Below are 26450 nucleotides of genomic sequence, written 5' to 3'. Positions count from 1 at the left end.
ACCTATTTGACAGGAAATAACCAAATATAGTAGAAAAGGGTAGATTGGGCTCAATCGGAATCTCTGTCTTTCCAATGGTCTATTACATCGGGAGAGGAAAATTTCAGATGAGGTACGTACAGTTCAACAAAATTGCTTTACATTAGGATTCAACAAACGTTTGTTTCAAAAAGCTGAAGAGCCTTCCATTCAGAGTTGGCGCCTTTTTGAGCTAGTTTGGCCATGTTTTGGATGTAATATCAAAAAAAGAGCCAAACGTTAAATTTTATTTCTGTACAAATATAATGTGTACATAAAATAGTATAGTACAAAATATGTTATATAATCTAAATCTAAGTACAAAAATACAAACTAATTATTATGAATACAATTCTCCTTTGGCAGCTTTAATAACCGCCATTTCCATCTGTACTTTATGGAACTTTTCCTCAGAACCTCCTTTATCAGGATGGTATTCTAGACACTTCTGTCTGTAAGCTGTATTTATCTGATGATTGGAAGCATGATTGCGCAAATTAAAGAAATTATAAGCATTTTCTAGCGCCTCAGATTTTGGAACATCAAATATCTTTTCAGTCATCCATTGCGAAAGACCCTTGGCCAATTGTCCGCCCAACATTCCTCCACCAATACCTCCGATTATCATGCCAACTGGACCTAAAAAAAATTATACTTTGAATCTACGTATTGCTAATTGAACTTTTTTCTTAATTCACTATTTAGTTGGTTACAAAAAAGGCACACGTTTCTTTGTTGTGACTGACAGTCGGTGCTTTGGCCTTGGGTTTATGGATTGTTTATGTATTTATCTGACGAAAATACGTCGTTATCGAGCTATTTCGAAATGGACCAACCCGATCCAGTTCAGGATCTAGCTTCTGCTCAGTCATTCCCTTCATCACTCTGGAGCCGTAATCTATATGCCATATGCCGCTTATCCATGCTGGGTGGAGAATGCACATGGATCAAGTTTATACCGCTTTTAGTATCGTACTGGTAGCAAGTTTACACATTTAGACAAAGCGAAAACGGCGGGTTCGTTGGAAAAAATATTCCCATGAGATTTTTTTGCATAATCACATTAGTGAGACACTCCAGAATAAAGTTCAAGGAACGCAAAAAGTGGTCCAATTTTTTTTAGACAATTTTTTTTAAACAAATTGCAAAAATCAATATTTTTGGTCCGGACAAACTTTTTTTTAGGTTTTTTGGACCATTCTAGACAAAAAAGGTCTTATAATTTTTCTCCCAAGTTGATCGTTTTCGAGTTATAAGCAATTTAAAATTAAAAAAAAAAACGAAAAATGGCGGTTTTCAAGGCCCAAAAGCACCAGTAAAAAATATTATATTTAAGGTTACCAAGTACCTAAATTAAAGTTCAAACCTTGTATCTGTTCAAGGTGAGTATGTTGGGCTTATTTTATTTTAAACTATTTTTTTTAATTGTTTATGCAGCGCTTATGACAGGGCGGGCGTTCGGGCTGTCGCGCGTCTGGACTCTATTATATTATGTAGCTCGGGCGTTCTCGGCGCTTTTTTATACTTGTTAAATATACATACGTTTTTGGTAACCATGTTTTTTAGTTTTTATAAATCATTATGAATTTTTGGTGTTTATTACAATTTTTGAAGGTATAAATAACAGTTAAAAAAATTAATAAAGCGTTCCAAAATTTACAAAGAACTTTTCACTTTAAAAATTTATTTCGCCGAAGAGATGAAGGTCGCGAAATAAATCGTTTTTCCCCATCCTAAAATAGGTTTTACATTTATTTTAAATTTAAATACTTCTATAATAGAATTTATATATACATAGGTACACACGATATACCTGTATATGTTCAAAATTTATTTCGCCGAAGCAATGATGGTAACGAAATCAATCCTTTTTCCCCATGCTAAAATAAGTTTTATATTTATTTTACATTTAAATGCCTCTACACAATTTATACCGGGTGGTGAATTTAAAAACGGGCGATAGGAAGTTCAATGTAAAATTCTAAACTGTTGAATTCCTGCTTCCCTAACTATTTTACATCAAAACACGTGAGAAACTATTTGTAGAGGATTTAAATCTGTATTGAAAACAACTCTTAAAATTGTTCTACGAATTAAACATATTCCAAAATTTTGTAAAAATATAATAAATTTTTTAGACTATGACGCCACATGTTTAACGGTTGCGTTTGGTCACAATGAAGTTATTAATATTAACAATATTTAAACTGTCAAAATTTTTATTTTATCGTTTATTGTTTAAAAAATAACAAAGTTGATAATATACCCTCAGTTGAGGAGAAAGTATTAATAATAAAGATGTTTTATTCAATCAATACTGTGCGCACTGTTAGTTAAATAGTAACGTGGGCCTAAATTTTACACACATACCTACTGTGGCAAATGTATCATATTTTTCAAAATTTTGGAATGTGGTTAAACCATAGAACAATTTTAACTTTTGTTTTTAATACAGATTTCAATCCTCTACAAATATTATCTCATGACTTTTGATGTAAAATAATTAGGGAAGCAGGAATTTAGCAGTTTAGTTAGAATTTTACATTGAGTTTCCTATGGCCCGCTTTACGATTCACCACCCTGTACCTATATACATACACATAACAGCATAAGCGATGACGGTCGCGAATTCAATGCTTTTTCCCCTATCCAAAAATCGCACAACGTGCCTAAAGAAGTTTTCACTTCAAAAATTTGGACCACTTTTCGAGTGGGCGACTTCTTGAACCTTATTCCGGGATGTCTCACGAATGTGATTATGCAAAAAAATCTCATGGGAATATTTTTTCCAACGAACTCGCCGTTTTCGCCTTGCCCTATTAAGAACCTGTAAATTACATAGGTACAATCTTAATACAGTTTGTCCAGGTAAATTTCTATTTGTCATTGATTCTGTCTTAACCACTTTAACCCATTTTGACATTGATCTAAGCTCTATCTTATGACTTGCACCATGCATCTATTATAAATTTTATCCTTTCTGTTACCTACTGCATTCTTCTATCTAAGCACTCCACTTTCTTTAACATGATCTCATTATTGTTCATTCCATTTGATTGTTCAACATTCAATGCCATACAGCACCTTTCTCTTTACGAGGTGTTGACAGATTAATTGTCGATTTAACAAATTTTAATTATGTACTAACAAGTATGTACCTATACGGGTCTAGGACGTTTCATCGCCGCCGTTTCGATGCCGCCAGTTCGATGCCGATGCCGGCCGATTCATCGCCAGTCAATTAATCGCTATCTGATATATTTCCGAATTTTCGACAGTTACAATTATTAGTTATTTTTAGTATTAATTAGGAATTCTAGGAAATGCGAGATATGACGGCGATGTCAGTATTAATTAGGAATTCTAGGAAATGCGAGATATGACGGCGATGAAATGGACTGGCGATGAACCGGCGGCATCGAAACGTCCCATTCCGACCTATACACACAACCAAACTTATAGGGAAGCATCTGATATTTCTTATTAATTCAAGCGAATTTAAAAAACCCAACATACGAAGTCAAACAATATTTGTTTTAAAGCAATTTATTTCCCAATATATACAAATTAGAGCAAACAAAGTATAGAAATAAAAAATTGAAACTATTTGATATAATGTCAATAGCATGAAAAATTTAAATGTAAAACAAATAATGTTTGTATTTATTTATGTGTTTGTTAGTAGTCAGTTTTACCGCCCCTGAACCTTATGCAAGCTTCAATTTACGTGAGCATGCTCCTAATCAAATTGGCGACACTTTGTTGTGGTAGGTTGTTCCATTCTTCAAGAGAAGCTTGTACTGGCCGTGCAGTATTTTGTGGATTATCCCGGCGAGCTGCAATTTTTCTTTTAAGCATATCCCACAAATTCTCTATAGGATTAATGTCAGGTGAGCAAGCAGGCCACTGCAGAAGAGTGATATCTTCTGCTTCAAGAGAATCTCTAGTCACTCTGCTGGTGCATTGTCATGCATGAAAATTAAATTTCCTCCCATTTCTCCTCTTCTGAACCTATACTATAGGTAGGTTCTAAAAGCAAATCAACAAACTTGCGAGCTGTTAAAGCTGGTTGGATAAAAATTAAATGAGTTTTTTACCGATCATAATGCCTCCCCAGAACATGACACTTCCTACTTCATATCTGTGAATAGATCTGCTGGTTTTCGTTCTTTCTCGTCTTTCTCGCCCTCTACGTACACGAATTGGTCGATCACCTGATTTTATAAAAATTCTGGGTTCGTCTGAAAATAGCAAATTTTGTCAATTTCCAATGTTCCAGTTTTGGTGTTGAAGACACCAATTTAGACGAAATATCTTGTGCTGCCTGGATAATTCAGGAACCCGTGACTGTCTCGTGCTGTATAATCATATAAACACGAACTCTTTTTTATCGTTTTAACTGAAACACGTACACCTGTAGCTTCCAAAAGCTGCTTTTGGAACTGTACATGAGAAATTGTTGGATCTCTTCTAGATGCTTGGCCAATGAAACCACCGTGGCGAGCCGTTTTTACTTTTTGGCGACTTTGTCTTGGTGTATTTGCAAGCTTTATTAATTCCTGACACCTGACACAGGTTTTTGACACAACACCCTGTGTTATATCTACCACTGCAGCTATGTTAGAATAGAATAGAATAGAATAGAAATATGCTTTATTGTCACTGAAAATTATACAATTTTATGGACAAAGCTTAACATAGATTCACGAAAAAGATATACATAACAATAACAAATACAATTTTATAAAATTAGATAAATCGTCAATAAAAAAAATATAAACAATTTAAAAAAGTGAAGTAAAAAAACAAAAACCAATATATTGCAAAATTACTATAAAGTGCAAAATTTAACATACAACATAATATAATAAAACACAAACAAAGGAACTAATAAGTTTAAGCTGCTGTATGTGACACCCAAATATACAGGGTGTCCCGAAAAGATTGGTCATAATTATACCACAGATTCTGGGGTCAAAAATAGGTTGATTTAACCTCACTTACCTATATACAAGAGTGCATCAAAAAAAGTTACAGCCCTTTGAAGTTACAAACTGAAAATCGATTTTTTTTCATACATCGAAAACTCTTTTAGATTTTTTATTGAAAATAGACATGTGTAATTCCCATAGTAGCCACATCTTAAAAAAAATTAAAGTGAAATTTTGCACACCCCATAAAAATTTTATGGGGGTTTTGTTCCCTTAAACCCCCCCAAACTTTTGTGTACGTTCCAATTAAATTATTATTGTTGCACTATTAGGTAAACACAATATTTTTAAAACTTTTTTGCCTCTTAGTACTTTTTTGATAAGCCAGTATTCATCGAGATATTTTGAATATTTGTCGAATCCACCACATATATGTATATGGTTAAGTACATACGATTATAGAGAGCTGTTAATAATCTGAAAATTTATTTATACATAATTTACATTATTAGGTATATTTTAAAAAAGAAGCCACATCTCGATAAAAGGTGACTTATCAAAAAAAGAGTAAGAGGCAAAAAAGTTTTAAAAACACTATGTTTACCTAATGGTACCACAATAATAGTTTAATTGGAACGTACACAAACATTTGGGGGGTTTAAAGGAACAAAACCCCCATAAAATTTTTATGTAAACATATTAAAAAAGAAGCCGCAACCCGATAAAAACTGGCGTATCTAAAAAATATCAAGAGGCAAAAAAGTTTTAGAAACGTTGAGTTTAACTAATGGTACCACAATAATGAGTTAATTGGAACATACATAAAAGTTTGGGGGGGTTTAAGGGAACAAAACCCCCATAAAATTTTTATGCGGTGGACAAATTTCACTATATTTTTGTTTTAAGATGTTCCTGCCATAAGAATACCTCGTGTCCATTTTCAATAAAAAATCTCTAATAGTTTTCGATATATTGAAAAAAATCGAATTTCGTTTTGTAACTTCAAAGGGCTGTAACTTTTTTTATGAGCATATTTGTACTAAGGTAAGTTAGGTTAAATCGAACTATTTTTGACCCCCGAATGGGTGGTATAATTTATGACCAATCTTTTCGGGACACCCTGTATATAAATACACTTTTGTTACTTGTACATTACTGTGATTTCTTAGTTAGTCATTAAGAAACTCTTCTACTGAATAATATGGTCTTTTGGATAAATGAGCTTTTGTCATTTTACGGAACTTGGGGAAAGATGTTGCAGATTTGAGTTGTAAAGGAAGATGGTTGTATAGTTTTTTTGCGGAATATAGTATAGATTTCTTTACTAACTCAGAAGACGGGATCGGTAAATAGACATCAAAAGTTGAATTTCTGGTGGAGTAGTCATGATGAGGCCTTGCTGGAAAGACATGCATGTGTTTACGAATTAAGCAAACAGTTTCTAAAATATACAAAGATGGAAGAGTTAAAATTTCGTGATCTTTAAAGTAACTTCTGCAATGGGTTGTTCTTCTGAGGCCAAACAAATATCTTATTGCTCTTTTTTGTAATTTGAAAATAACATCAAATTGGGCAGCTGTACTAGACCCCCAAAAAGGAAGACCATATCGAAGATGAGACTCGAATAAAGAAAAATATGTTATTTTAGAAGATGCTAAATTGAGTTCCTTCGAAACAGATCTTATGGAATAGCAGGCCGAGGCGAGTTTCTTACTTAACAAATCGATATGAAGGGACCATTTGAGGTTGCTGTCTAAAAGAATACCAAGAAATTTTACAGAATCAACGGTAGAGATCTGGCTGCTATTCACAAGCAGGGGTTGAAGAGCACCTTTATATGATAATGCTACCGTTTTATCCACGTTAAAGGAGAGTAAATTAGAGTCAGACCAGGTTTTTATCGTAAGAAGATCAGAAGTTATAGTTGCATGAAGAGTTGCAATAGTTGAGTTGCTCCAAGTGATACTGGTATCATCAGCAAAAAGAAAAATTTTTCCATCGATTTTTAAATTAGTGATGTCATTTATAAAGATCAGGAAAAGTAGAGGACCCAATACTGAACCTTGTGGTAATCCACATATAATGTTTTTGAGACTAGAGTCAGTATCATTTGCTCTAACCACTTGTTTCCTATTATCTAAGTAAGATTTGAACCAATTCAAAGAAATACCTCGAATTCCATAGTAATTAAGTTTTTTAATCAAAATGTTGTGATTTACACAATCAAAAGCTTTGGAATAGTCACAGAAAACAGTGGCAGTATAAAGATTATTGTTTAGTGCTTGGTAAACCTCGTGAAGTACAGAAAACATGGCACCAGTTGTACATTTATTAGTTAAGAAGCCGAACTGATTTTGTGATAAAACATTGTTATCAAAGAGAAAGGACAAAGTCGGGTTTTTATGAGCCTCTCAATAATTTTGGAGAGTACCGGTAGTAGGGCAATAGGTCTATAGTTGCAGGCATTAGATTTTTCGCCACCTTTACGAAGAGGAATAATAATGGCTGTCTTTAGGCACTCTGGAAATTTACCGTTTTCAAAGGAATCATTAATTAGTGACACGAGGAGTTCTAACACATTATCTGTGAGATTTGAGAATATTTTTATGGATAGTCCATCAGTACTACAAGATGATTTGCTTTTGATACTATTGATCGTTTGGATTAATTGAGATTTATAGATTGGTCTTATAAAGAATGAATTCGACACAATTTCTGAATTAGGGAGATAGGAAATGGGATCTTGTTGAGACTGAAGAGTTGATGTTATATTTTTACTCGCGTTAATGAAGTATTCGTTTAGATTTTCAGGGTTTGGAAGGGCAAGTGTTTGAGCTGCGTGGGTTTTATTTCGAAGATCGTTTATTATGGACCAAGTTTCTTTTGCAACACTTTTGGAGCTTCCCAGACGATTTTGATAGTAGGCTTTTTTAGCTGATTTGATGAGTTTTAGGTATGTGACTCTGTAATTGGTGATATATTGAGTGACAGAGACGTTGGTAGTAAATTTCTTGATATAAAGTAGTGAACGCATATTTTTTGCTGATATGCGGATACCTTTGGTAGTCCAGGGTTTGCGACGTTTTGGCTTAATCGTAATTAAAGGAAATGCCTTATTGAAGATACATACAAGCTTCTCCAAAAAATCACTGAAATTATAGTCCACGTCCGTAGAAGGAAAATGCCAGTCAGAAGTTAAACATAAATTTTGAAATTTATGAAAATTCCGAGCGGAAAAAATCCTACCTAAACGTCGGGTTTTCGAGGATGGTTTGCTGAAGATGTTAAATTTCGTATATACTGCTTCATGATCCGATAGTTCCGCATTAATAACTGTAGAGCAAACATTAAGGGGTGAGAAATCGGAGACAATATAATCAATTATGGTAGATGTAGTTTTTGTAATCCTTGTAGGAGAATTAGCATCGAGAGACCATAATATGATTCAAATATGTTGACCAAGAACATTTGGGTAGCACAAGCAGCAGCATAATTTATGAAGTCTCCGCATAGAATTTTTCTGCTCTTGTGAGGCAAGTCATCTAACAAATTGTTCCTCTGAGATATTCCTTGCTCCACAAGACCAATAATATTTCCCCTTTGCATGTCCGCTATCCCAACATAGGGCATATTTTCGTTTTTAAACGTAATAATTATTTTACCTATTTTCGATTAATTTACAACTAGAGCAAATAATCTCTAACGTACAGAGCTGTGTTATCTAATTTAGTCCAAGTAATGAAGCTTAAAATAGGACAAAACCTCGCAAGTTTTACAGAATGGATAGATTTGCTTGAAAATTTGAGAATAAGTAGTGGATAGTCCAAGGATCAAAATCTATATGATGCCGAAAGGAGCTTTCACCATAGGGGTGGTTGCCACCCCATCTCTGGGGTGGAAATTTTTTATTATACACTCACCGGCACAAAGTTCCGCCACCCAAAATTTTTGATAAGTTTGACAATCTATATCTATAACTTTCTTATTTGTACTCCGATTTTCAAGATTCTTGCATCAGTTTTTAGGTACATGTATTGATGTTGTCTGTTATTATTCCGGTAACAAAATTTTTTTTCTTAGATGGCATTATACGAGGGTGAATCGAAGCGTTGTATTTTATCCTAACTTTAAAAAATTCTGTGGAAAAATTGGAGGACTGATCTTGTTTCATACTCCTTTTGTATTATTCTGGAGGTATCACTAAGGTTTTGTTTTTTGAATTATCCGAATATCTCTTGTCTTGTAAGAGCTGTAAATAAAACACTGCTTTGATGATTTTTTTAATTAAAAATATCAAACGCCCTAAAATTAACAAAACAAAATTGACAACAAAACAAAACAATTCAATATCGGGTATGTCCATCTCTTGAAGCAACGACTGCTCGCAATCTGTTTGGCATCGAATAAATATGTGTTATCCTTGCCTGGGGAATAGCCCGATATTCCTCTACCAGGGCCATAACTGTACCAAATTTTCTGGAGGCCTAGGATGACGGGGAATAGCTTTTTAAATTCATCCCATAAATGCTCAATAGTATTAAGATCTGGACTGCATACGGGCCATTCTAATCTTATCAATCAATCCAACCTCTATTTTATGAGTCCATGAGTGTTTTTATTTACAAAAAATGGTACAACTCTTACAATAAAAGAGATATTCGGATAATTCAAAAAACAAAATTTCAGCGATGCCTCCGGGATAATATAACAGGACTATTAAACAAAATCAGCTCTTCCATCTTTCCACAGAATTTTTTAAAGTTAGGAGAAAATACAACGCTTCCATTCACCCCTGTATAATGCCATGCAAGCACAATTTTTGTTTTGAATAATAGCAAACGATGTCAATACATGTACCTACAAACTGGTGTAAGAAACTTAAAAATCGGAGAACAAATAATAAAGTTAAAAATTGTCAAACTCAATCAAAAATTTTTGGTGGCGGAATTTTGTGTTTCAAGGTCAAAAGACGGGAAAACTGCATTTTTCGACGATAACTTGTTCAAATTAATTTAAAGTATTTAAAAATATCTATCTCCAGAAATAAAAAAAGTCTCTAGCTCAAAAATTAAGTGACTTATAACGAAAAGAATTAGTCCCTATTTTAGTCAGTCCCTATTTTTTTCAGCGAAAAAGTGATCCGACACAACCCCCTAATCACCACCATAATTTAAATTAGTCATTGACCTTATTTGATCTTCTTTATTTATGTATTATTAATAGGTTCTAGAAGTTTGACTTGTTTAGAATGATCAGTTTTTAAAAAATGGTGTTAAAATCGAATAACGAACTTTTGTAGTTTGGTAAAAATGCCCTATTCTCACAATAAAAAGATTAGCATCAGAGATACGAAAAAATGTTTAAACATGAAATTGTAACTTATTTAATTCCCAAGAAGTTGGTTTGCAAAAATTTTTTCTACGGCAAAAATTTAGTCAGCTATTGACAACTAAAACTTGTAATAACATGCAAAGGCCACCTTTACCAACCCTTTCAACGTCACCTGTTTTTGCTACTGAGGATTTTAAAAGGATTTAATGTTACAGCCTTATAGACCTTGTAAAATCCTACAAAATTTTTTTACCAAACTTTCTAAGATAACAAATAAAAAAGTTACGGTCAAAAAATCAATAATATATTTTTTTGAAAAAAAAAAAAAGGAGAAATCCAATTGGAAGCATAATAAAGTAAATTACCGGTGTTTTTAATCATTAGCCTCATTCATTCTTCTTTATTTATGTATTATTAATATATTCTAGAAGAGTACAAAGAGTTCTTAGAGTTAAAAGCGAATAACGAATTTTTGTAGTTTAGTAAAAAATACCATTTTCTTCAGAATAGAAAGATTAGCATCACAGATACGGAAAAATATTTAAATATGAAATTGTAGGTTATTTAATTCCCAAGAAGTTGCTTTGAAAAGCATTTTTTTACGGCAATAATTGAGTGAATCCTAAATGAGTACAATATCGAAAAGCATTGATTTTTTCGATATAATACTAACACTTTCGATAGCGAATAAACCGAAAACTGTTCAATTTTATCAAAAAAATGTATAAAACATTTTTGCTTAGAATGAATGTTTTTATCAACTTTTGCAGTCAAAATATAATAAAATGAGATGGGGCGGCAACCACCACCATGGTAAAAGCGCTTTCCGGCATCATATAGATTTTGGTCCTTGGACTATCCACTACTTATTCTCAAATTTTCAAGCAAATCGATCCATTCTGTAAAAATTGTGAGGTGAAAAGCTTCGGTTCCTGTACTAATTGTTTTATCGGTTTGTTTATTTTCAACAAAAACCTTTATTCTTCGCAACCATAACAAGTTTTTTCAAAAGAAATAAATATTGGTTTAAAATACATGGTGATTCCATGGTGAAGTTTGGTTGTGTATATTACTAACATCAACTAAAAATAAACATCGGTTGTAATACGTTTTAAGCCTCATTCTGGATTCTACTAATTATTTTACAGTTCTCCAAGGATATTATTTAGTCGCACTGCTTTTACTATTATCCCGGGAGGTAGTGTCGACCGGAGCATTTTAGCATGGCTGTTTTTTTTTATTTAACTGTGTTCTAAAGCTTATTAACAAATGATGTGTCAGCTGGCCCCTAAACCGGGGCTTTTAGGCAAGAAAAGATAAAATATGAAAGTACATAGATGGAAAAACCCTACAACATAATATATGTCAAATATTTATCTCCGTGACTTACATCCATAATGGCCTATAGTGGAAGTCACATTCAGATAGCAGTGTACGGATATAGGATAACAGTATTGCCAATTCTACTGCCATTGTAACTTTTGCTACTTTTTTAAAATAAGCAGGGCCAAACTCAAAAAAAAGTTCACAAAAGTACATTCATAAATATTTCCCAAATTATAGTTCTTTTATAGGAGTTTACCCATAACGTCGGATTAAAAACTTTGACAACATTGTAGGTATTTCTGCTATATAGAAAGCACAGGCGAATCTCTGTAACGCTGCCATCTGGCTCCTGGCTTTCACCCAGGCGAGTCGGGTTCGATTCCCGTCGTCGGAAATCTTTTTTGTTTTTAAAATTGACATTTAGATTTGAAAAATAATTGTTTTTATAATACCACGTTTGTATCCCAGAGAACGGCAGTTCCCGCCAGTGGCGCACAATCCTACATGCGACACTATGTATACACGAAATTTTCGTTTTTCTAAATCTGAGCGAATTGAAAATTTGGCCAAATCCCATCTTAAAGTTTAGGAAAAGACTCGCCCAACCATAGGTCAACCATACATTTTGGTCCAAGGGTGTAGATTTTACGGACCTTCCCATTTAGGGTCTATTTTTCGTTCTCGTCCCCAAAACTCCCAAAAATTTTGAAAATTTAAGCCCGACCTTCACTGCTTCTGATAGTGCTGATCATTACCTTTTCAACGCATGTCTAATTTTGAAAATCGGTTATACCATTCAAAAGTTACCGAGCTCAGAAATATGACTCAATTTCTATTTAAAAGGACGAAAATGTTTGTGGGTATGTATGTATGTGTGTGAAAAAGTTACACCGATCTGAATTTTTTTTGTGTTTTAAGAGGGGTTGATGGCCAATTCAGAAGTGGTGTAGTTTGTTACTTTTGACCACCCATAAGCCAGCTATAGGACTGGGTAGGTACAAAATTGCATATTTTTGGGGGTATATATCTTAGGTTCAAGAAGAGACAGGAAAATCGAAAATACAACAAATCAATAGCGCTGAGTTAAGCTTTGAAATCGTGCCTAAGCGGTCAGGATCGAACATACACACGGCTCAGTATAGCCGAAAAACTGAAAAATTTAACTTTGAAAATTTTGGTTTAAAACCAGAAGAATGGGTAACTCATTTCGAGAATCTATACAAAGACGATAACGACGATAATAATGAAGTACAAAGAAATGACCTACAAAACATTCACCAAGAAGAAACAGAGAATGACAACATCACCCAAGAAGAAGTAAACGAAGCAATCAAAAGATCAAAAAATAGAAAATCACCAGGTCCGGATAATATACCAAATGAATTAATTAAATACGGAGGGACAAAAGTAATAGAAGAGATAACAACATTATTCCAAAAAATTGTAAACAACAAATTGACAAAAATTCTATCCCAAAAAATATATAAGAAAGCCGGTGTATCGGAAGAACAACAGGGTTTTCGCCCAAACAGATCTACAATAGACGCTATTTTCATAATGCGACAATTAGTTGAGAAATCAATAGAATTCGACAAGCCCATGTTCACATGCTTTGTAGATCTGAAACAAGCATTCGACAGAGTACGATTAAAGGACGTGCTCAGTATCCTTGAAAAGAAAACATAGGTCAGAGGTATAGAAACATAATCAAAGAGCTCAGTAGATCCAACAAAACACGAATTAAAACCACACACGGGCTCACGGAAGAAATCAAAATCAATGCAGGCATTAGACAAGGGGACAGCCTCAGTCCATGCCTATTTAATTTAATAATGGATGAAGTTATAGGTAGTGTTAACATAATGAATCAGGGATACAAAATGGGTAACCGAACCATGAGAATACTTTGCTACGCAGATGATGCAATCTTAATAGCCGAGAACGAAGATGACTTACAACGCCTACTACAAAAATTCAAAATAACCGCCGAAAAGTATAACCTGACACTATCCAAAGAGAAAACCCAATCGATGGTAATATCCAGGAACCCAATTAGATGTAAGTTAGTAGTGGACGACCATATAATCGAACAGGTAATGGATTGCAGATACTTAGGTGTGGAAATATCTAGCGACAGGCATCTGTGGCAAGAACCAAAACAGCAGGCAATGAAAGCAGCGAGAATATCTGGTTTCCTGAGGGATATAATCTGGCGGAATAAATATATGAGCACCGAAAGCAAAGTCCGCATTTATAAGACATGTGTTAGACCCGTACTGACATACGCAGCTGAGACAAGGGCCGAGACAACAAAGACCAAACAGATAATGAGAACAACAGAGATGAAAACCCTAAGATCCATAAGAGGTATCACACTCAGAGATAGAGTACGAAACGAAGACACATTGAGAGAGCTAGGCGTTCAGGACGTAGTGAGATGGACAAGAGCGCGACGACGCATGTGGAGGGACCACGTAGATCGGATGGACCCTGAACGTATGGCGCATTGGGCGAAAACACAGAAGCCCAACACCAAGCGACCCATAGGAAGACCCAAAAAACGATGGTACGAGAGTTGGAGCTCCGGATCGCAGCAAAGACTGTAACAGAAGAAACAGGACATAGTCCTATTACAAGAAGAAGAAGAAGAAGAAGAAGAAGAAGAAGAAGAAGAAGAAGACAATTACTCAAAATTTCAACCTACGAATTGCGCCAATAACTGAGCGTTTGTAGGAGGACTTTAGACGTGTCTAACGGTGTATACCTCATCTGGGAAAATTCGAATTTTTAAGTTATAGGCCTCATATTGAAGAACGACAAATTAGATAAACATAAAGATATACTTAGATTTGACAAAATTCGTGCTACATAATTTTTTAGTACCTCGGTAGCTCAAGTCATCAAGAGATTTTAGAGAGTAAGTTCTAACAATAATATTTAAGATAAAGAAAAGAAATTATTAATTTTTGGGCGCCATCAAAAGATCAAAATCTATTGCCATAGTAAGAATTACAAAAAATTACTTAAAATGGTATCCCACTGTATAGTAACGGTACTTACCCTTGGTGTCTGAGGTAGTCTGCTTTTCCTATTACAATAAGGATCTGAGATGAATTGTGCAAATATAATACAGTAAAACCTCGATATAACGGACTAATTGGGGGAACAGGATGTCCGTTAAAGCCGAAAGTCCGTTATATAAAAATAGGTTTAAAATCAATCAACAATTTTATTTTGAAAACACGTACTGTATTTAGATACAGTGTACAAATCTGTGTAAGTTAAGAAGGGAATAAAGTTTTGTTTACTACTATTTTACTTTTCTACTTCATCAAAAAACTCTGCAATGTGCTCGTTTGGTTGTCAAAATTATTCACTGATCCATAAGATGAATACGCGATGTATTTTTTGGCAAAAACATACAATTAAAGTTGACATCTTCTCAATGTCGAATATTTTCAGGGGGGTAAGTAGGAGCTTTGTCTAAATAGTCTAGTAAAATAAAATTTCACTACATGTAAAACAAAATGTAAATTCGTACAGGTTGAAACAAATTTTATATCAAAGTTTAGGTGGGTACAAAAGATATTTTCAAGAAAGTATCCAAATCACACAAGGGGATCATTCTTTAAATAATTAAAAAGGGGTCATTTTTTGCAAAAAAATTACTTTTTTAACTGCTGAGGTCATTCAGTTACTAATGAAGGTCTATAGGATTATTTTCTGCAAAGTTGAAGGGTAAATCTTTCACATGTAACTTACTAAATTAAATTTGACCCCCTATTTATTTAAATAATTATACATGAAACTTTAAAAACAAATTTGCAAAAAATTATTTTTAGCGTTTTAAATAAGCACTATAAAATATCTAATTTTACAGGAAAAGTTGCACTATGTTATCAGTATTAATCAAAAAAAAATTGGTCCAAAAATATTTAATATTTTTTGAGATATTGAATTTGTTTATTAAATGTTACTCTATTTTCAATTGCAAAAACGCGGTTGTTTCCAAAGAAATATTCACCTGTATTAAATCTTATTAGTTTTATTTTTATGTATATTTTCGATAAATGTATTGATAAATTCAAATTTCAATTAAACTTCCCCCTAAAATGACATTTGAACATTATTCAAATTTGTTTATAAATTGTTTTTTTAATAACGTCGCGGGGATTAAATATTTTGAAATGCCGTTTCGATAATTGGGTTTCTGGGAGTTTTTCACTAATTAACAAATTTTTTTGTCTTTTTTTCCTCTTCTTTTTTTTTCTTGGAGTTATATTACTACGGACCCTTTTAGGGTTAAGTTTCATTAAGAATGTCGAATCTCTAAGTTATATGTAGATTCTAGACCTAAAAATATTAAGACTGGTCTAAAATCACTTAAATAAAATGTGGCTGGTTACTGAGTTACAGGGTGTTTTATTTAAAAATTAAAAATTATTTTTACCAAGTACTTTCAAACTATTTGACGCATCCTTATCATACTTGTCAGAAAGTGTGGGTACTATACAGTCTACTAAATTGTGACAAATAAAAGTTTCTAGCTACTACCAGAGGCGTACGACAGGGGATAGTTAATGGTTGACCCTTTCCAAATTCTACGCCACTGAGGGAATTACTATTTTAGCGAAATTTTTCGATTCTCCAATACTTTATATGTAAATAATATACTCTTTACTGGTAACGATTAAGTTATTAGTTTTCGAGATATTGGACGTTAAAAATGAAACGGCATAGTTAATTTGATTCATTCATTCATTCATTTTAAACTTCCAATATCTCTCAAACTGATGACTTTATCGATACCAATAAAGTTATTTACATACAAAGTATTGGAGAATCGAAAAATTTCGTTAAAATAGTAATTCACTCAGTGGCGTAGAATTTGGGAAGGGTCAATCATTCACTATCCCCTGTCGTACGCCTCTGGCACTAGCTATAAACGTTTATTAATCACAATTTAGTAGGGTGTATAATAGCCACACTTTCTGCCAAGTATGATACGGATACGTTAAATAGTTTTAAAGTACTTGGTAACAATAATTTTTAAATAGTAACTTTTTTTTTAATTTTTTACCCCGTAACTCAGCAAGTAGCCACATTTTATTTAAGAGATTTTAGTTAAATCTTAATATTTTTAGGTCTACAATCTAGATCTCATAGACTCGACATTCTTAATAAAATTTAACCCTAAAAGGCCCGTAGTAATATAACTCCAAAGAAAAAAAGAAGAAGAAAAAACGACAAAAAAATTGTGGTAATTAGTAAAAAAATCCCAGGAACCCAATTATCAAAACGGCATTTTAAAATACTTAATCCCCGCGACCTTATTAAAAAAACAAATTATAAACAAATTTGTATGATTTTCAAATGCCATTTTAGGGGGGAGTTTAATTGAAATTTGAATTTATCCATACAATTGTCGAAAATATACATAAAAATAAAAATAATGAGATCTTAAGCAGGTGAGTATTTCTTTGGCAACAACCGCGTTTTTGCAATTGAAAATATAGTAACATTTAAAAAACAACTTCAATATCTCAAAAAATATTAAATATTTTTCGACCAATTTTTTTTTTTGCTTAATACTGGTAATATAGCGCAACTTAGTCTGTAAAACAAGATATTTTATAGTGCTTATTTAAAACGCTAAAAATGATTATTTGCGAATTTGTTTTTTAAGTTTTATATACAATTATTTAAATAAATAGGGGGTCAAATTTAATTTAGTAAGTCTTATGTGAAAGATTTACCCTTCATCTTTGTAGAAAAAAATCCCATATACCTTCATTAATAAGTGAATTACCTCAGCAGTTAAAAAAGTATTTTTTTTTGCAAAAATGACCCCTTTTTAATTATTTAAACAATGATCCCCTTGTATGATTTGGATACTTTCTTAAAAATATCTTTTGTACCCACCTAAACTTTGATATAAAATTTGTTTTAACCTGTACGAATTTACATTTTGACTTTTTTTTATTTTATTAGGCTAAAAATCAATAAACACTTCACCTCTTTCGGCGGTATTTCCAGTTTCTTCTCTTGAAATTTTCTCAGTGCTGGTACAAAACGGGTAGATGATGCATTATATCTTTGACAACTCTAGGTTTACGAGATTTGCCAACAATTATAGCAGTCAATCCATGCGATACATCGGAGTTACCACAAAGTAGTGCCGAGATCATCTTGCCTGATTTTTTTTTTACAGAATTGGATTTTTCCTATTTTTTTGAATTAATTTTTTTTTTACATTTGATCGGATTTTTTGTCCGTTATATCCGAAGTCCGTTAAATAGAGGTCCGTTCTATCGAGGTTTTACTGTAATAAGAAATAAGTTTAAAACATAATTATCATTATTTATTCAGGTAGAAAATTGTCAAAAAAAAAACTGATCTGATTAGAAAAATAAAGAAATTAAGTCTTTCGCGTTTCGTTTAAAAGTTCGAAAAAGAAAAAAAAAATATAAAGTTTATCACAAATACCTGGTGAACGATCTGTTGTTGCTGTAGTGCTGGATCTGGCTACGATCTGTTGTTGCTGTAGTGCTGGATCGGTTAGCTCTTTAGAGCTCTGGTTGTTGCGACGAACTCACTTTCACTTTACATTTTTAGATTTAAAGTACCATTACATAACTGTTATTTATTATATGAAAAATAAAAATTCCATAGTCTTGTTTTATGAAAAGAAAATAACTGCGTATTTAATTATTAGTGATACATTTCACTGACTTGATGATAAAACATACTTTGTTTAGACTATTGTCTTTAGTCAAAAGACCGGGAACCACGTTCCGCGAAGATTGAATTAGGTAAGTTAATTTGCAGAAGGCATGCTAAACGGGAGCTACGTCCACGAAGGTTGAATTAAGTAGTTATTTTTGCAAGAGACATACTAAACGCCGTACTAGGAACACTATTCCATTATTGTACCGGGCACAACACAAAGAATATACCGGTATGGTATTTACGACAACCAGGGCTGCTTTATCCATTAGGCAATATAGGCAGTTGCCTAGGGCGGCACATTATGAGAGGGCGGCAAAAATACTGTACAAAAAATATTTGTATATAACAATTAAAATCGAATAACATTTAAGTACATAGTACATCCATCAATAGAATATAAGTGGGCATTCATTTCTAGAAAACAAATTGCATTTGCTTAACACTATTAATTCAAAATGGACAGAAATCGTAAATTTAGGGATTATTGGGCCGTCGGCAGCACCGAAAAGGCGGCAAGCGCACTGTTCTATATATTTTTAACTGGATCCTTTTGGGTTATTCGTGGTTGATAATTTGCAAATTTCATTGAAAAATGTCGCCTTTTCGGACGGTTTTTTGCGAATTCCTTAAAAATTATGCATCTAACAAAAAAAACTATATATAAAACATTTTTGTAGCTTATGAAAAATCAAAGAGATTCGTTCCTTCATAAGTCTTCTAGTGATAACATAAAAAGAGATATGGTAGGTGCAAAGAAATTTATTTGTGCATGCTCAAATGGGTCTGTTCAATTTAATAACAGAGAAATGGTCGATTTTAAGGGTATAATGCTATCAATATCTTTTGCAAGTACTGCCTGAAAAGACCTTTAAAACGACCGCACTGTTAAATTTCAATTACATTGAAACTAAGCGAGATATGGTGCAACAAAAAAGGATGACTAATTTATTTTAAAATAATATGCGAAGTATGTATATTTTAACCCCTCATCCACCAGATTTAAATGCATCGTTTGGCTTTTACAATACCTTTTACTATAGTGTTGTTTCTATGTTCAACAAGTTGGATGGGTTTAAAATGTATGGTTTTTGTAAAAAATAAGATCAAATTATAGAGAGCATTTTTAAAATTTTTTTTTAAATCTTCCTTTTTCTCCATATAACTCGAAAATGATAATAATGAGATACAGTAATGAAAGAAAAATAAAATTGTTATCTAAATAAAAACCTACATTTTTCTAAGGTATATTTTTACGTATCTCTTATCACTTTCAAATTACATGGAGAAAAAGGAAGATTTTTAAGAAAATTTAAAAATGCGCTCTATAATTTGATCTTATTCTTTTTAAAAACCATTCATTTTAAACCCGTCCAACTTTTTGAATATAGAAATAACACTACAGTAGAAGGTATTCTAGAAGAAAAACGATGCATTTAAATTCTGGTGGATGGGGGGTTAAATATACTTCTCATTTTTCCTTAAAATACATTAGTCATAAGATTTTTTGCACCATATCTCGCTTAGTTTGTGTGTAAGCGACATTTAACAGTTCTCGTTTTAAAGGTCTGTTCAAGCACTATAAAAGGTAATCGTAGCATTATACCACTAAAATCGACAATTTCTCTGTTATTTTAAGTTGAATACACCGATTTGAGCATGCACTAAAAAAAATCTTTTTTCACCTACCATCTCTTTTTTTATTAAAATAGAAGATTTATGAAAAAATGAATCTCTCCGATTTTTTATAGACTACAAAAATGTTTTATATAGTTTTTTTCGTTAGATGCACAATTTTTATGGTATTCCAAAAAACAGTCTCCGAAAAGTGTCATTTTTCAATGAAAATTGCAAATTTTTAACCACGAATAACTCAAAAAGTATTGAGTTTTCAAAAACATTTATAAAACAGTTATTGCTTAGAATTAGTTTCTTTGGCCACTTCCGGTGTTAGCTTGATAAAAAAATTTCCACCCCCGAGAACGGGTGAGAACCACCCCTAAGTTAAAAGCGTCATAGGACATAGCGTAGACTTTGTTTCTTGGGCTATTTCCTACTTACAGTAAAAATATCAAGTAAATTGATGCAGTAGGATGGAATTCAGAGCCAAATACCCTCACTGACTGCACTAATAGATACCTACATTATTCATACATAAATGCATTCACTTAAAGGTTCATTTGGATAGCACAATAAAATCACCAATAATTGACATATCTAAATATTTAAAGAAGAGTGGATTGAAAGATATTTTCCCTAATTTTGATATTGCTTTGTGCATTTATTTGTGCCTTCCAGTTGCCAACCACCGTGTCCGCTGAAAGGTCATTTTCGGAAATGTCAAGAATTGAAAATAGTCATGAAAATAATTTCCGATCAAGTATGACGCAAGAACGTCTTAACAATTTGTCGATTTTGTCCATAGAAAGTGACGTAACAAAGGCGATAAATTATGACGACATTATAGATGATTTTTTCAAAGAAAACTCAAGAAGGAAATCTGATGTGATCGAACTGGAATGACAATTTTTATGTATTCTTATTTAAATAAAAAAAATCTGCTTGCAATTTTTTTTGCAAAAATGGTACATGTTTGAAAGGCGGCTGCTAGAGAATTGCCTAGGGCGTCAATTGACCTAAACGCGGTCCTGACGACAACATATCGCACTTGTGACTTTTCACTACAGAATCCTCAAGATTCCATTCTGAGCCTAACTCGGCACAGACCAAAAAAAATAGAACGTCTTCACTGCATGCCCGCTGGAACTTAATTAAAAATTCTTCTTGTCCTAATCTCGGACAAGATTTCTTTCTCTCGCCTGAATTCACCTCCCATTCTGATAGCCATAACCTACTTTGTCCAATAATGGCTATCCAAAACATTTCCCTACCAATCGGGTAGTTGGAAAGTAATACTTAGGCCATCCTATTATGGTCATAAGTTTCTTTTTCGGCCAATCACCATCGCTGTCCTTTTTGTACCCATCCAAAGGTTTCCACGAATTCTACTGCGCCTCAATTCTGTTGGATTCCCAGAATTCTATAACTGAGCACTTAGCAATATCCTACTATGGTTATTTATGAGACAACTTCCTGTTAATTCTTCATCTCATTACAGGATAAACAACTCCCTAGGAAACGTGTCTCCGAAGCCCTCGGCGCACATGGGTTCGCTCCCAACCCCTATAAAACCACTTTTATTGTACACGAGTTCGCTCCGAAACTCATACCCGAAAGTTAAGTTATGACCGAAGGGTTAGGTCTTCCTACCTGAAGCCGGGAGCGAATCCATGTGCAGCCGAAGCCCTAACATCTCTTTGTATCTCTACTTACTGCAATAGCCAAATGACCCACTTAGGCATCTAGCATTTCGTAGAATATTAATCTTTTCGCTTTTGCGGGTGGTCTATGAGAAACGCCTTGGGTGTTACATTACGTCGTATTTCTATCCATAACGACCAGGGTTGTTTTGTTTTAAACATTTTGTTTTAAACAACTGTTTTAAACATGTTTAAAACACTTAAATTAAACGAGCGTTTTTTTTTAATTTTTTTTTGTGAATACTACATAAATATGAAAAAAAATCTTATACATAATATATTATTAGACAGACTTTGTAACAAATATATTTTTATTTATTAATAATGGGACACAATTATAGAATTAAGCTCTTTAAAAATTTAAACTAACTTAGCAGCTTTGACATTGCCTAGCCCGTTACATAGTTTGGAATTGACTAAAGCGCATGATGAGAAGAGTTTTTTTATGTTGTATAACCATAGAACGCCACCATGTCAATGGTTGTACATTCGATGTTTAGACAATATACAGTATGTCCCTGTAAGTTGTATCCATATGGAAAACTTTTTTATTATTAATTTTACGAAAAAAAGTTATTCTTTATAAAAAGCTCTGCATGGTCCAAAACCTAAGATTTAACCATCAAATATCAAATTTTTTGAATATTATACGAGGTATGTCAAAAAGTTTGAATTTCACTGAAGAGTAAAGTAGCTTTATTTTTCGTAAAATTGGAAATTGCTATTATGAAAAGTTGTTTGGAATTAAAAGCTATATTCTAATATGCAATTCTTCTTCTTTAAGTTCCATCTTCTATCGAAGGTTGGAAATCATCATGGCAATGCGGACCCTGTTGACTGCCGCTCTAAATATCTCTACACTACTGCATTCGAACCATTCCCGTAAGTTCTTAAGCCAGGATGTTCTTCGTCTTCCCACATTTCGCTTTCCTCGGATTTTGCCTTGCAATATGCAATTACATCCTTCTAATTGAAAATTTTTTTTTTGAAAAATTATGGATAACTATCATTATTTTTTCAGTTATTTAAATTCTGATAACTCTTTTATTATTAATTTTACGAAAAACAGTGATTCTTAATAAAAAGTTCTGGATGGTCTAAAACTTAAAATACAACCATCTTATATCAAATTTTATCAATTTTATACGAGGTATGTCAAAAAAGATAAATTTAGATCAAAAGTAAAGTACCTTTATAGTTCAGAATATTTCAATTAGAAGGATGTAATTACATACTGAAACATAGTTTTTAATTCTAAATAACTTTTTATAATAACAATTTTCGATATTGAGAAAAATAAACGTATTTTACTCTTGAGCGAAATTCATATTTTTTGACATACCTCTTATAAAATTGATAAGATTTGACATAAGATGGTTGTATTTTAGATTTTAGACTATGCAGAACTTTTTATTAAGAATTTTTTTTTCGTAAAATTAATAATAAAAGAATTTATCTGTATTAAAATAACTGAAAATAACGTAAGTTATCCATAATTTTTCAAAAAAAAATTTTCAATTAGAAGGATGTAATTGCATACTAGAATACAGTTTTTAATTCCAAACAACTTTTCATAATAGCAATTTTCAATATTGTGAAAAATAAAGCTACTTTACTCTTGAGTGAAATTCAAACTTTTTGACATACCTCGTATAATATTCAAAAAATTTGATATTTGATAGTGAAATCTTAGGTTTTGGACCATGCAGAGCTTTTTATGAAGAATAACTTTTTTTCGTAAAATTAATAATAAAAAAGTTTTCCATTTGGATACAACTTACAGGGACATACTGTATATGGATTAAAGGGTACACACTTTGCCTGGTAATTAATAATAATTGGCAATGCTTCTGAATGTGAAGTGAAGTTTCTACATATTCCGTACCAGTTTTTATTTGCTCTTGACTAAATTTATTTCCACTAAAGCGATGAGCAAGCAAATTTGTCAAGAAATGAGCCAGGATCAAAGCCATTTTCATAAGCTCCTTGACTTTATTCGTATCATTTACCAAAAATTCGCCATTTGCGTGTTCAGTCTCGAATGTTTCCAGAAGTTCTAGCCATATCTCTGTAGTGAAAAAAGGGGTTTTTTCAGAAACATCACTCATTTCGCATTCAGTTGCCATTAAGTCATTGAAATGTAAACAACTCAATTTGAATCCCACGTGTTGGGAAATTTCAATACATTACCTCAGGGCATTATCCTGGTTGCCATGAGATGTAGCCCTATTAAGGGATTTTAATAAGAAAAGAAAAAAAAATTACCCCTTTTACAAAGGATTTTTTTCCAATTTTTTTAATACTTATTCTATTGTTTAGAGCAAATGTGAAATAATATTGGCCAGTTTTTCAACTAACTTTCTAAGCATTCCGATAAAGTATTCCAACGAACATCCTAATGCAATACAAGAGCAGAATCACCAGCTTCTCGGAATTTTGCGCTAGCAAGATGTACATTTCTGAAATATTTGCAATTTTTTGACACTGTTCTTTATTCCTGGCACTTCTATATTGTGGGCAAGTAAGTTCATAATATGGGCTGAACAGCCATAAGTTATTATATATATCTGTGCTGCCTAATTCCTCAAACAGATCCTTCTCATTTTAAGAAATACAATTTAAACAATGTTTTTTTCTACGTTTTATTTGTTTAAAACACGTAATATAAAAAAGGAAAATAAAACATGTTTAAAACAAAAAAAAACCGTTTAAAACAAAAAAAAACGTTTGTTTTGTATAAAATAAAAAAAACATGTTTTTTTTCAACCCTGATAACGACAGGGTCGGACTTTGCGACATTTAGGCTGTGATTTTTGAGCCTGTTTCAATATATATGATCAAATCCAGTTCCGATGGGAAAAAACGATTTTTCAAGCTCACTAAATCCTATAAAACCTTCAGGTTATCATATTTGACCTTGGATGCATCAGACACTACCTTTGTATTGTCAATACCTTTCTAACTTATGTATAGTGATCAAAATCGGTTAAGCCCTGTAAAAGTTATCGAGCTCCAAATTATAATAAATTTAACCCTTATCGCCGAAATGTTCTAGTTGTGGTGGTTACGACGCTAAATTTGATCGGACAATCCGAGTCCATTTGTCAGCCATCACAATATTTTTTTGAATCTATTCCGAATAGAAAAAAAAACTAGTGTATATTCGGTGCACACAAAGAATTATATTGGAAGAAAAAAGTATTGGGATGGCTGGGATATGAACTCGGATAGCCCTATCACAAGATTAATGTCGTAACGACTAGTTCGTTTGGACGATAATGCGACAAAGGCTACCATTTATAATGCATAACATGTAATCGAGAAATATAACATTTAAGTTCATATATTTAATTTATAAAAAACTTTGAAAAACTCCTGATACAAGAATTAAAACCGCTAAACGCTGTAAAAATGAGTGGCGCACACAATATTCCAGCAACAAAAGCGCTGAAATGAATATTATGTGGTGCAAAAATGCATTTTAATTTTAATGGAAAATAAAATTGTAGTTTTATTTTGAAAGATTTTTCCATAATATTTGCTAAATTTGGAGTAAAACACGCCACAAAAGCGCTTCAAAATGCAAACTTTAACAAGTTACTCTTTTGTGGCGCATTTTGCTTCAAATTTAGCACATATTATGGAAAAATCTTTCAAAATAAAACTATAATTTAATTTTCCATCAAAATGAAAATCCATCTTTGAGCCACGTAATATTCATATCAGCTCTTTTGTAGCTGGAATATTGTGTGCGCGCCACTCATTTTTACAGTGTTTAGCGGTTTTTTATTCTTGTTATTTATACGACACAATTTAAAAAAGTATTATAAAAACAATTATTCTTCAAATCAAAATGTCAATTTTAAAAACAAAAAAGATTTCCGACGCCGACTCCAGGAATCGAACCCGACTCGCCTGGGTCAAAGCCAGGAGCCAGGACCACTAGGCCATTATGGATGTAAGGCACGAAGATAAATATTTGACATAAGTTGTAGGGTTTTTCCATCTACTTTCATATTTTATCTTTTCTTGCCTAAAATCCCCGGTTTTGGGCCAGCTGACACATCATTTATTGATATGCTTTAGAATACCTAACTAAATAAAAAAACAGCCATGCTAAAATGATCCGGTCAAATTTGACACTACCTCCCAAGCTACATTACCAAATGACACTGAATTGGATGTAACTATTCTTTTTAATTAGATAGTAAAGCTCTATTGCGTTCCCTTTTTTCTCTAAAATTTAATAGTAATGAAAATCGAGCCGGGTAGAAATCATTCAACGATTAAGTTAAATATAAAATTGTATCTGCTCTAGTAAGTAAAACCTGGGCCACACACGCTCATATATTAAAACAAAGATTACCTCCAAGTGCTCCCACAGCTACACCAGCAAATCCTCCACCAACGCTACCACCAATTGTAGCAAGTGAATCTATAATATTTTTACAACATCTCTTGCCTGAAATCTCTCCTTTCCACCATCTTCTAATGTTAACAATAGCTTCATATGCCAGTTGTATACTTGCTAAAGCTACAGTTACTACAGGACCACCTACTTTGTTAACAGTTTCAACAGCATACTCTACATTCGATAGCACTGTTGTTGGTACGATGTCTTTGACCATTACTAAAAAACGCTTTTGGCTTTCATATGGAATAATGCTCAAGGCGCGAACCATTCCTGGCAAAGCTTCTAGAGACAGGTGTTCTAATTTGACAATAATGCTTACATCTGGGGTTTTATCTTTATCATCTGTCTGTTTGTTAGCGTCCATCATTTGGGCCCAGATTAGAC

The 26450-nt window shown here is 32.8% G+C and overlaps 1 protein-coding gene across 1 annotated transcript; it reads right to left on the bottom strand.

The window, feature by feature from the left end:
• Nucleotides 1–252: 252 nt before the first annotated feature.
• Nucleotides 253–26450, bottom strand: LOC126883098 (uncharacterized; the record flags this gene model as incomplete). Its single annotated transcript, XM_050648344.1, is given in 2 exon segments — nt 253–657; nt 26019–26450. Coding segments are annotated over 2 exon segments (731 nt in total), but the record flags the coding sequence as incomplete, so codon positions are not given.

Source organism: Diabrotica virgifera, chromosome 1 (genome assembly GCF_917563875.1).
Source record: "Diabrotica virgifera virgifera chromosome 1, PGI_DIABVI_V3a".
In the NCBI taxonomy this organism is placed as follows: Eukaryota; Metazoa; Arthropoda; class Insecta; order Coleoptera; family Chrysomelidae; genus Diabrotica; species Diabrotica virgifera.
Note: the sequence above shows the minus strand (reverse complement) of the source record. Positions and strands in the feature narration are given on the sequence as shown.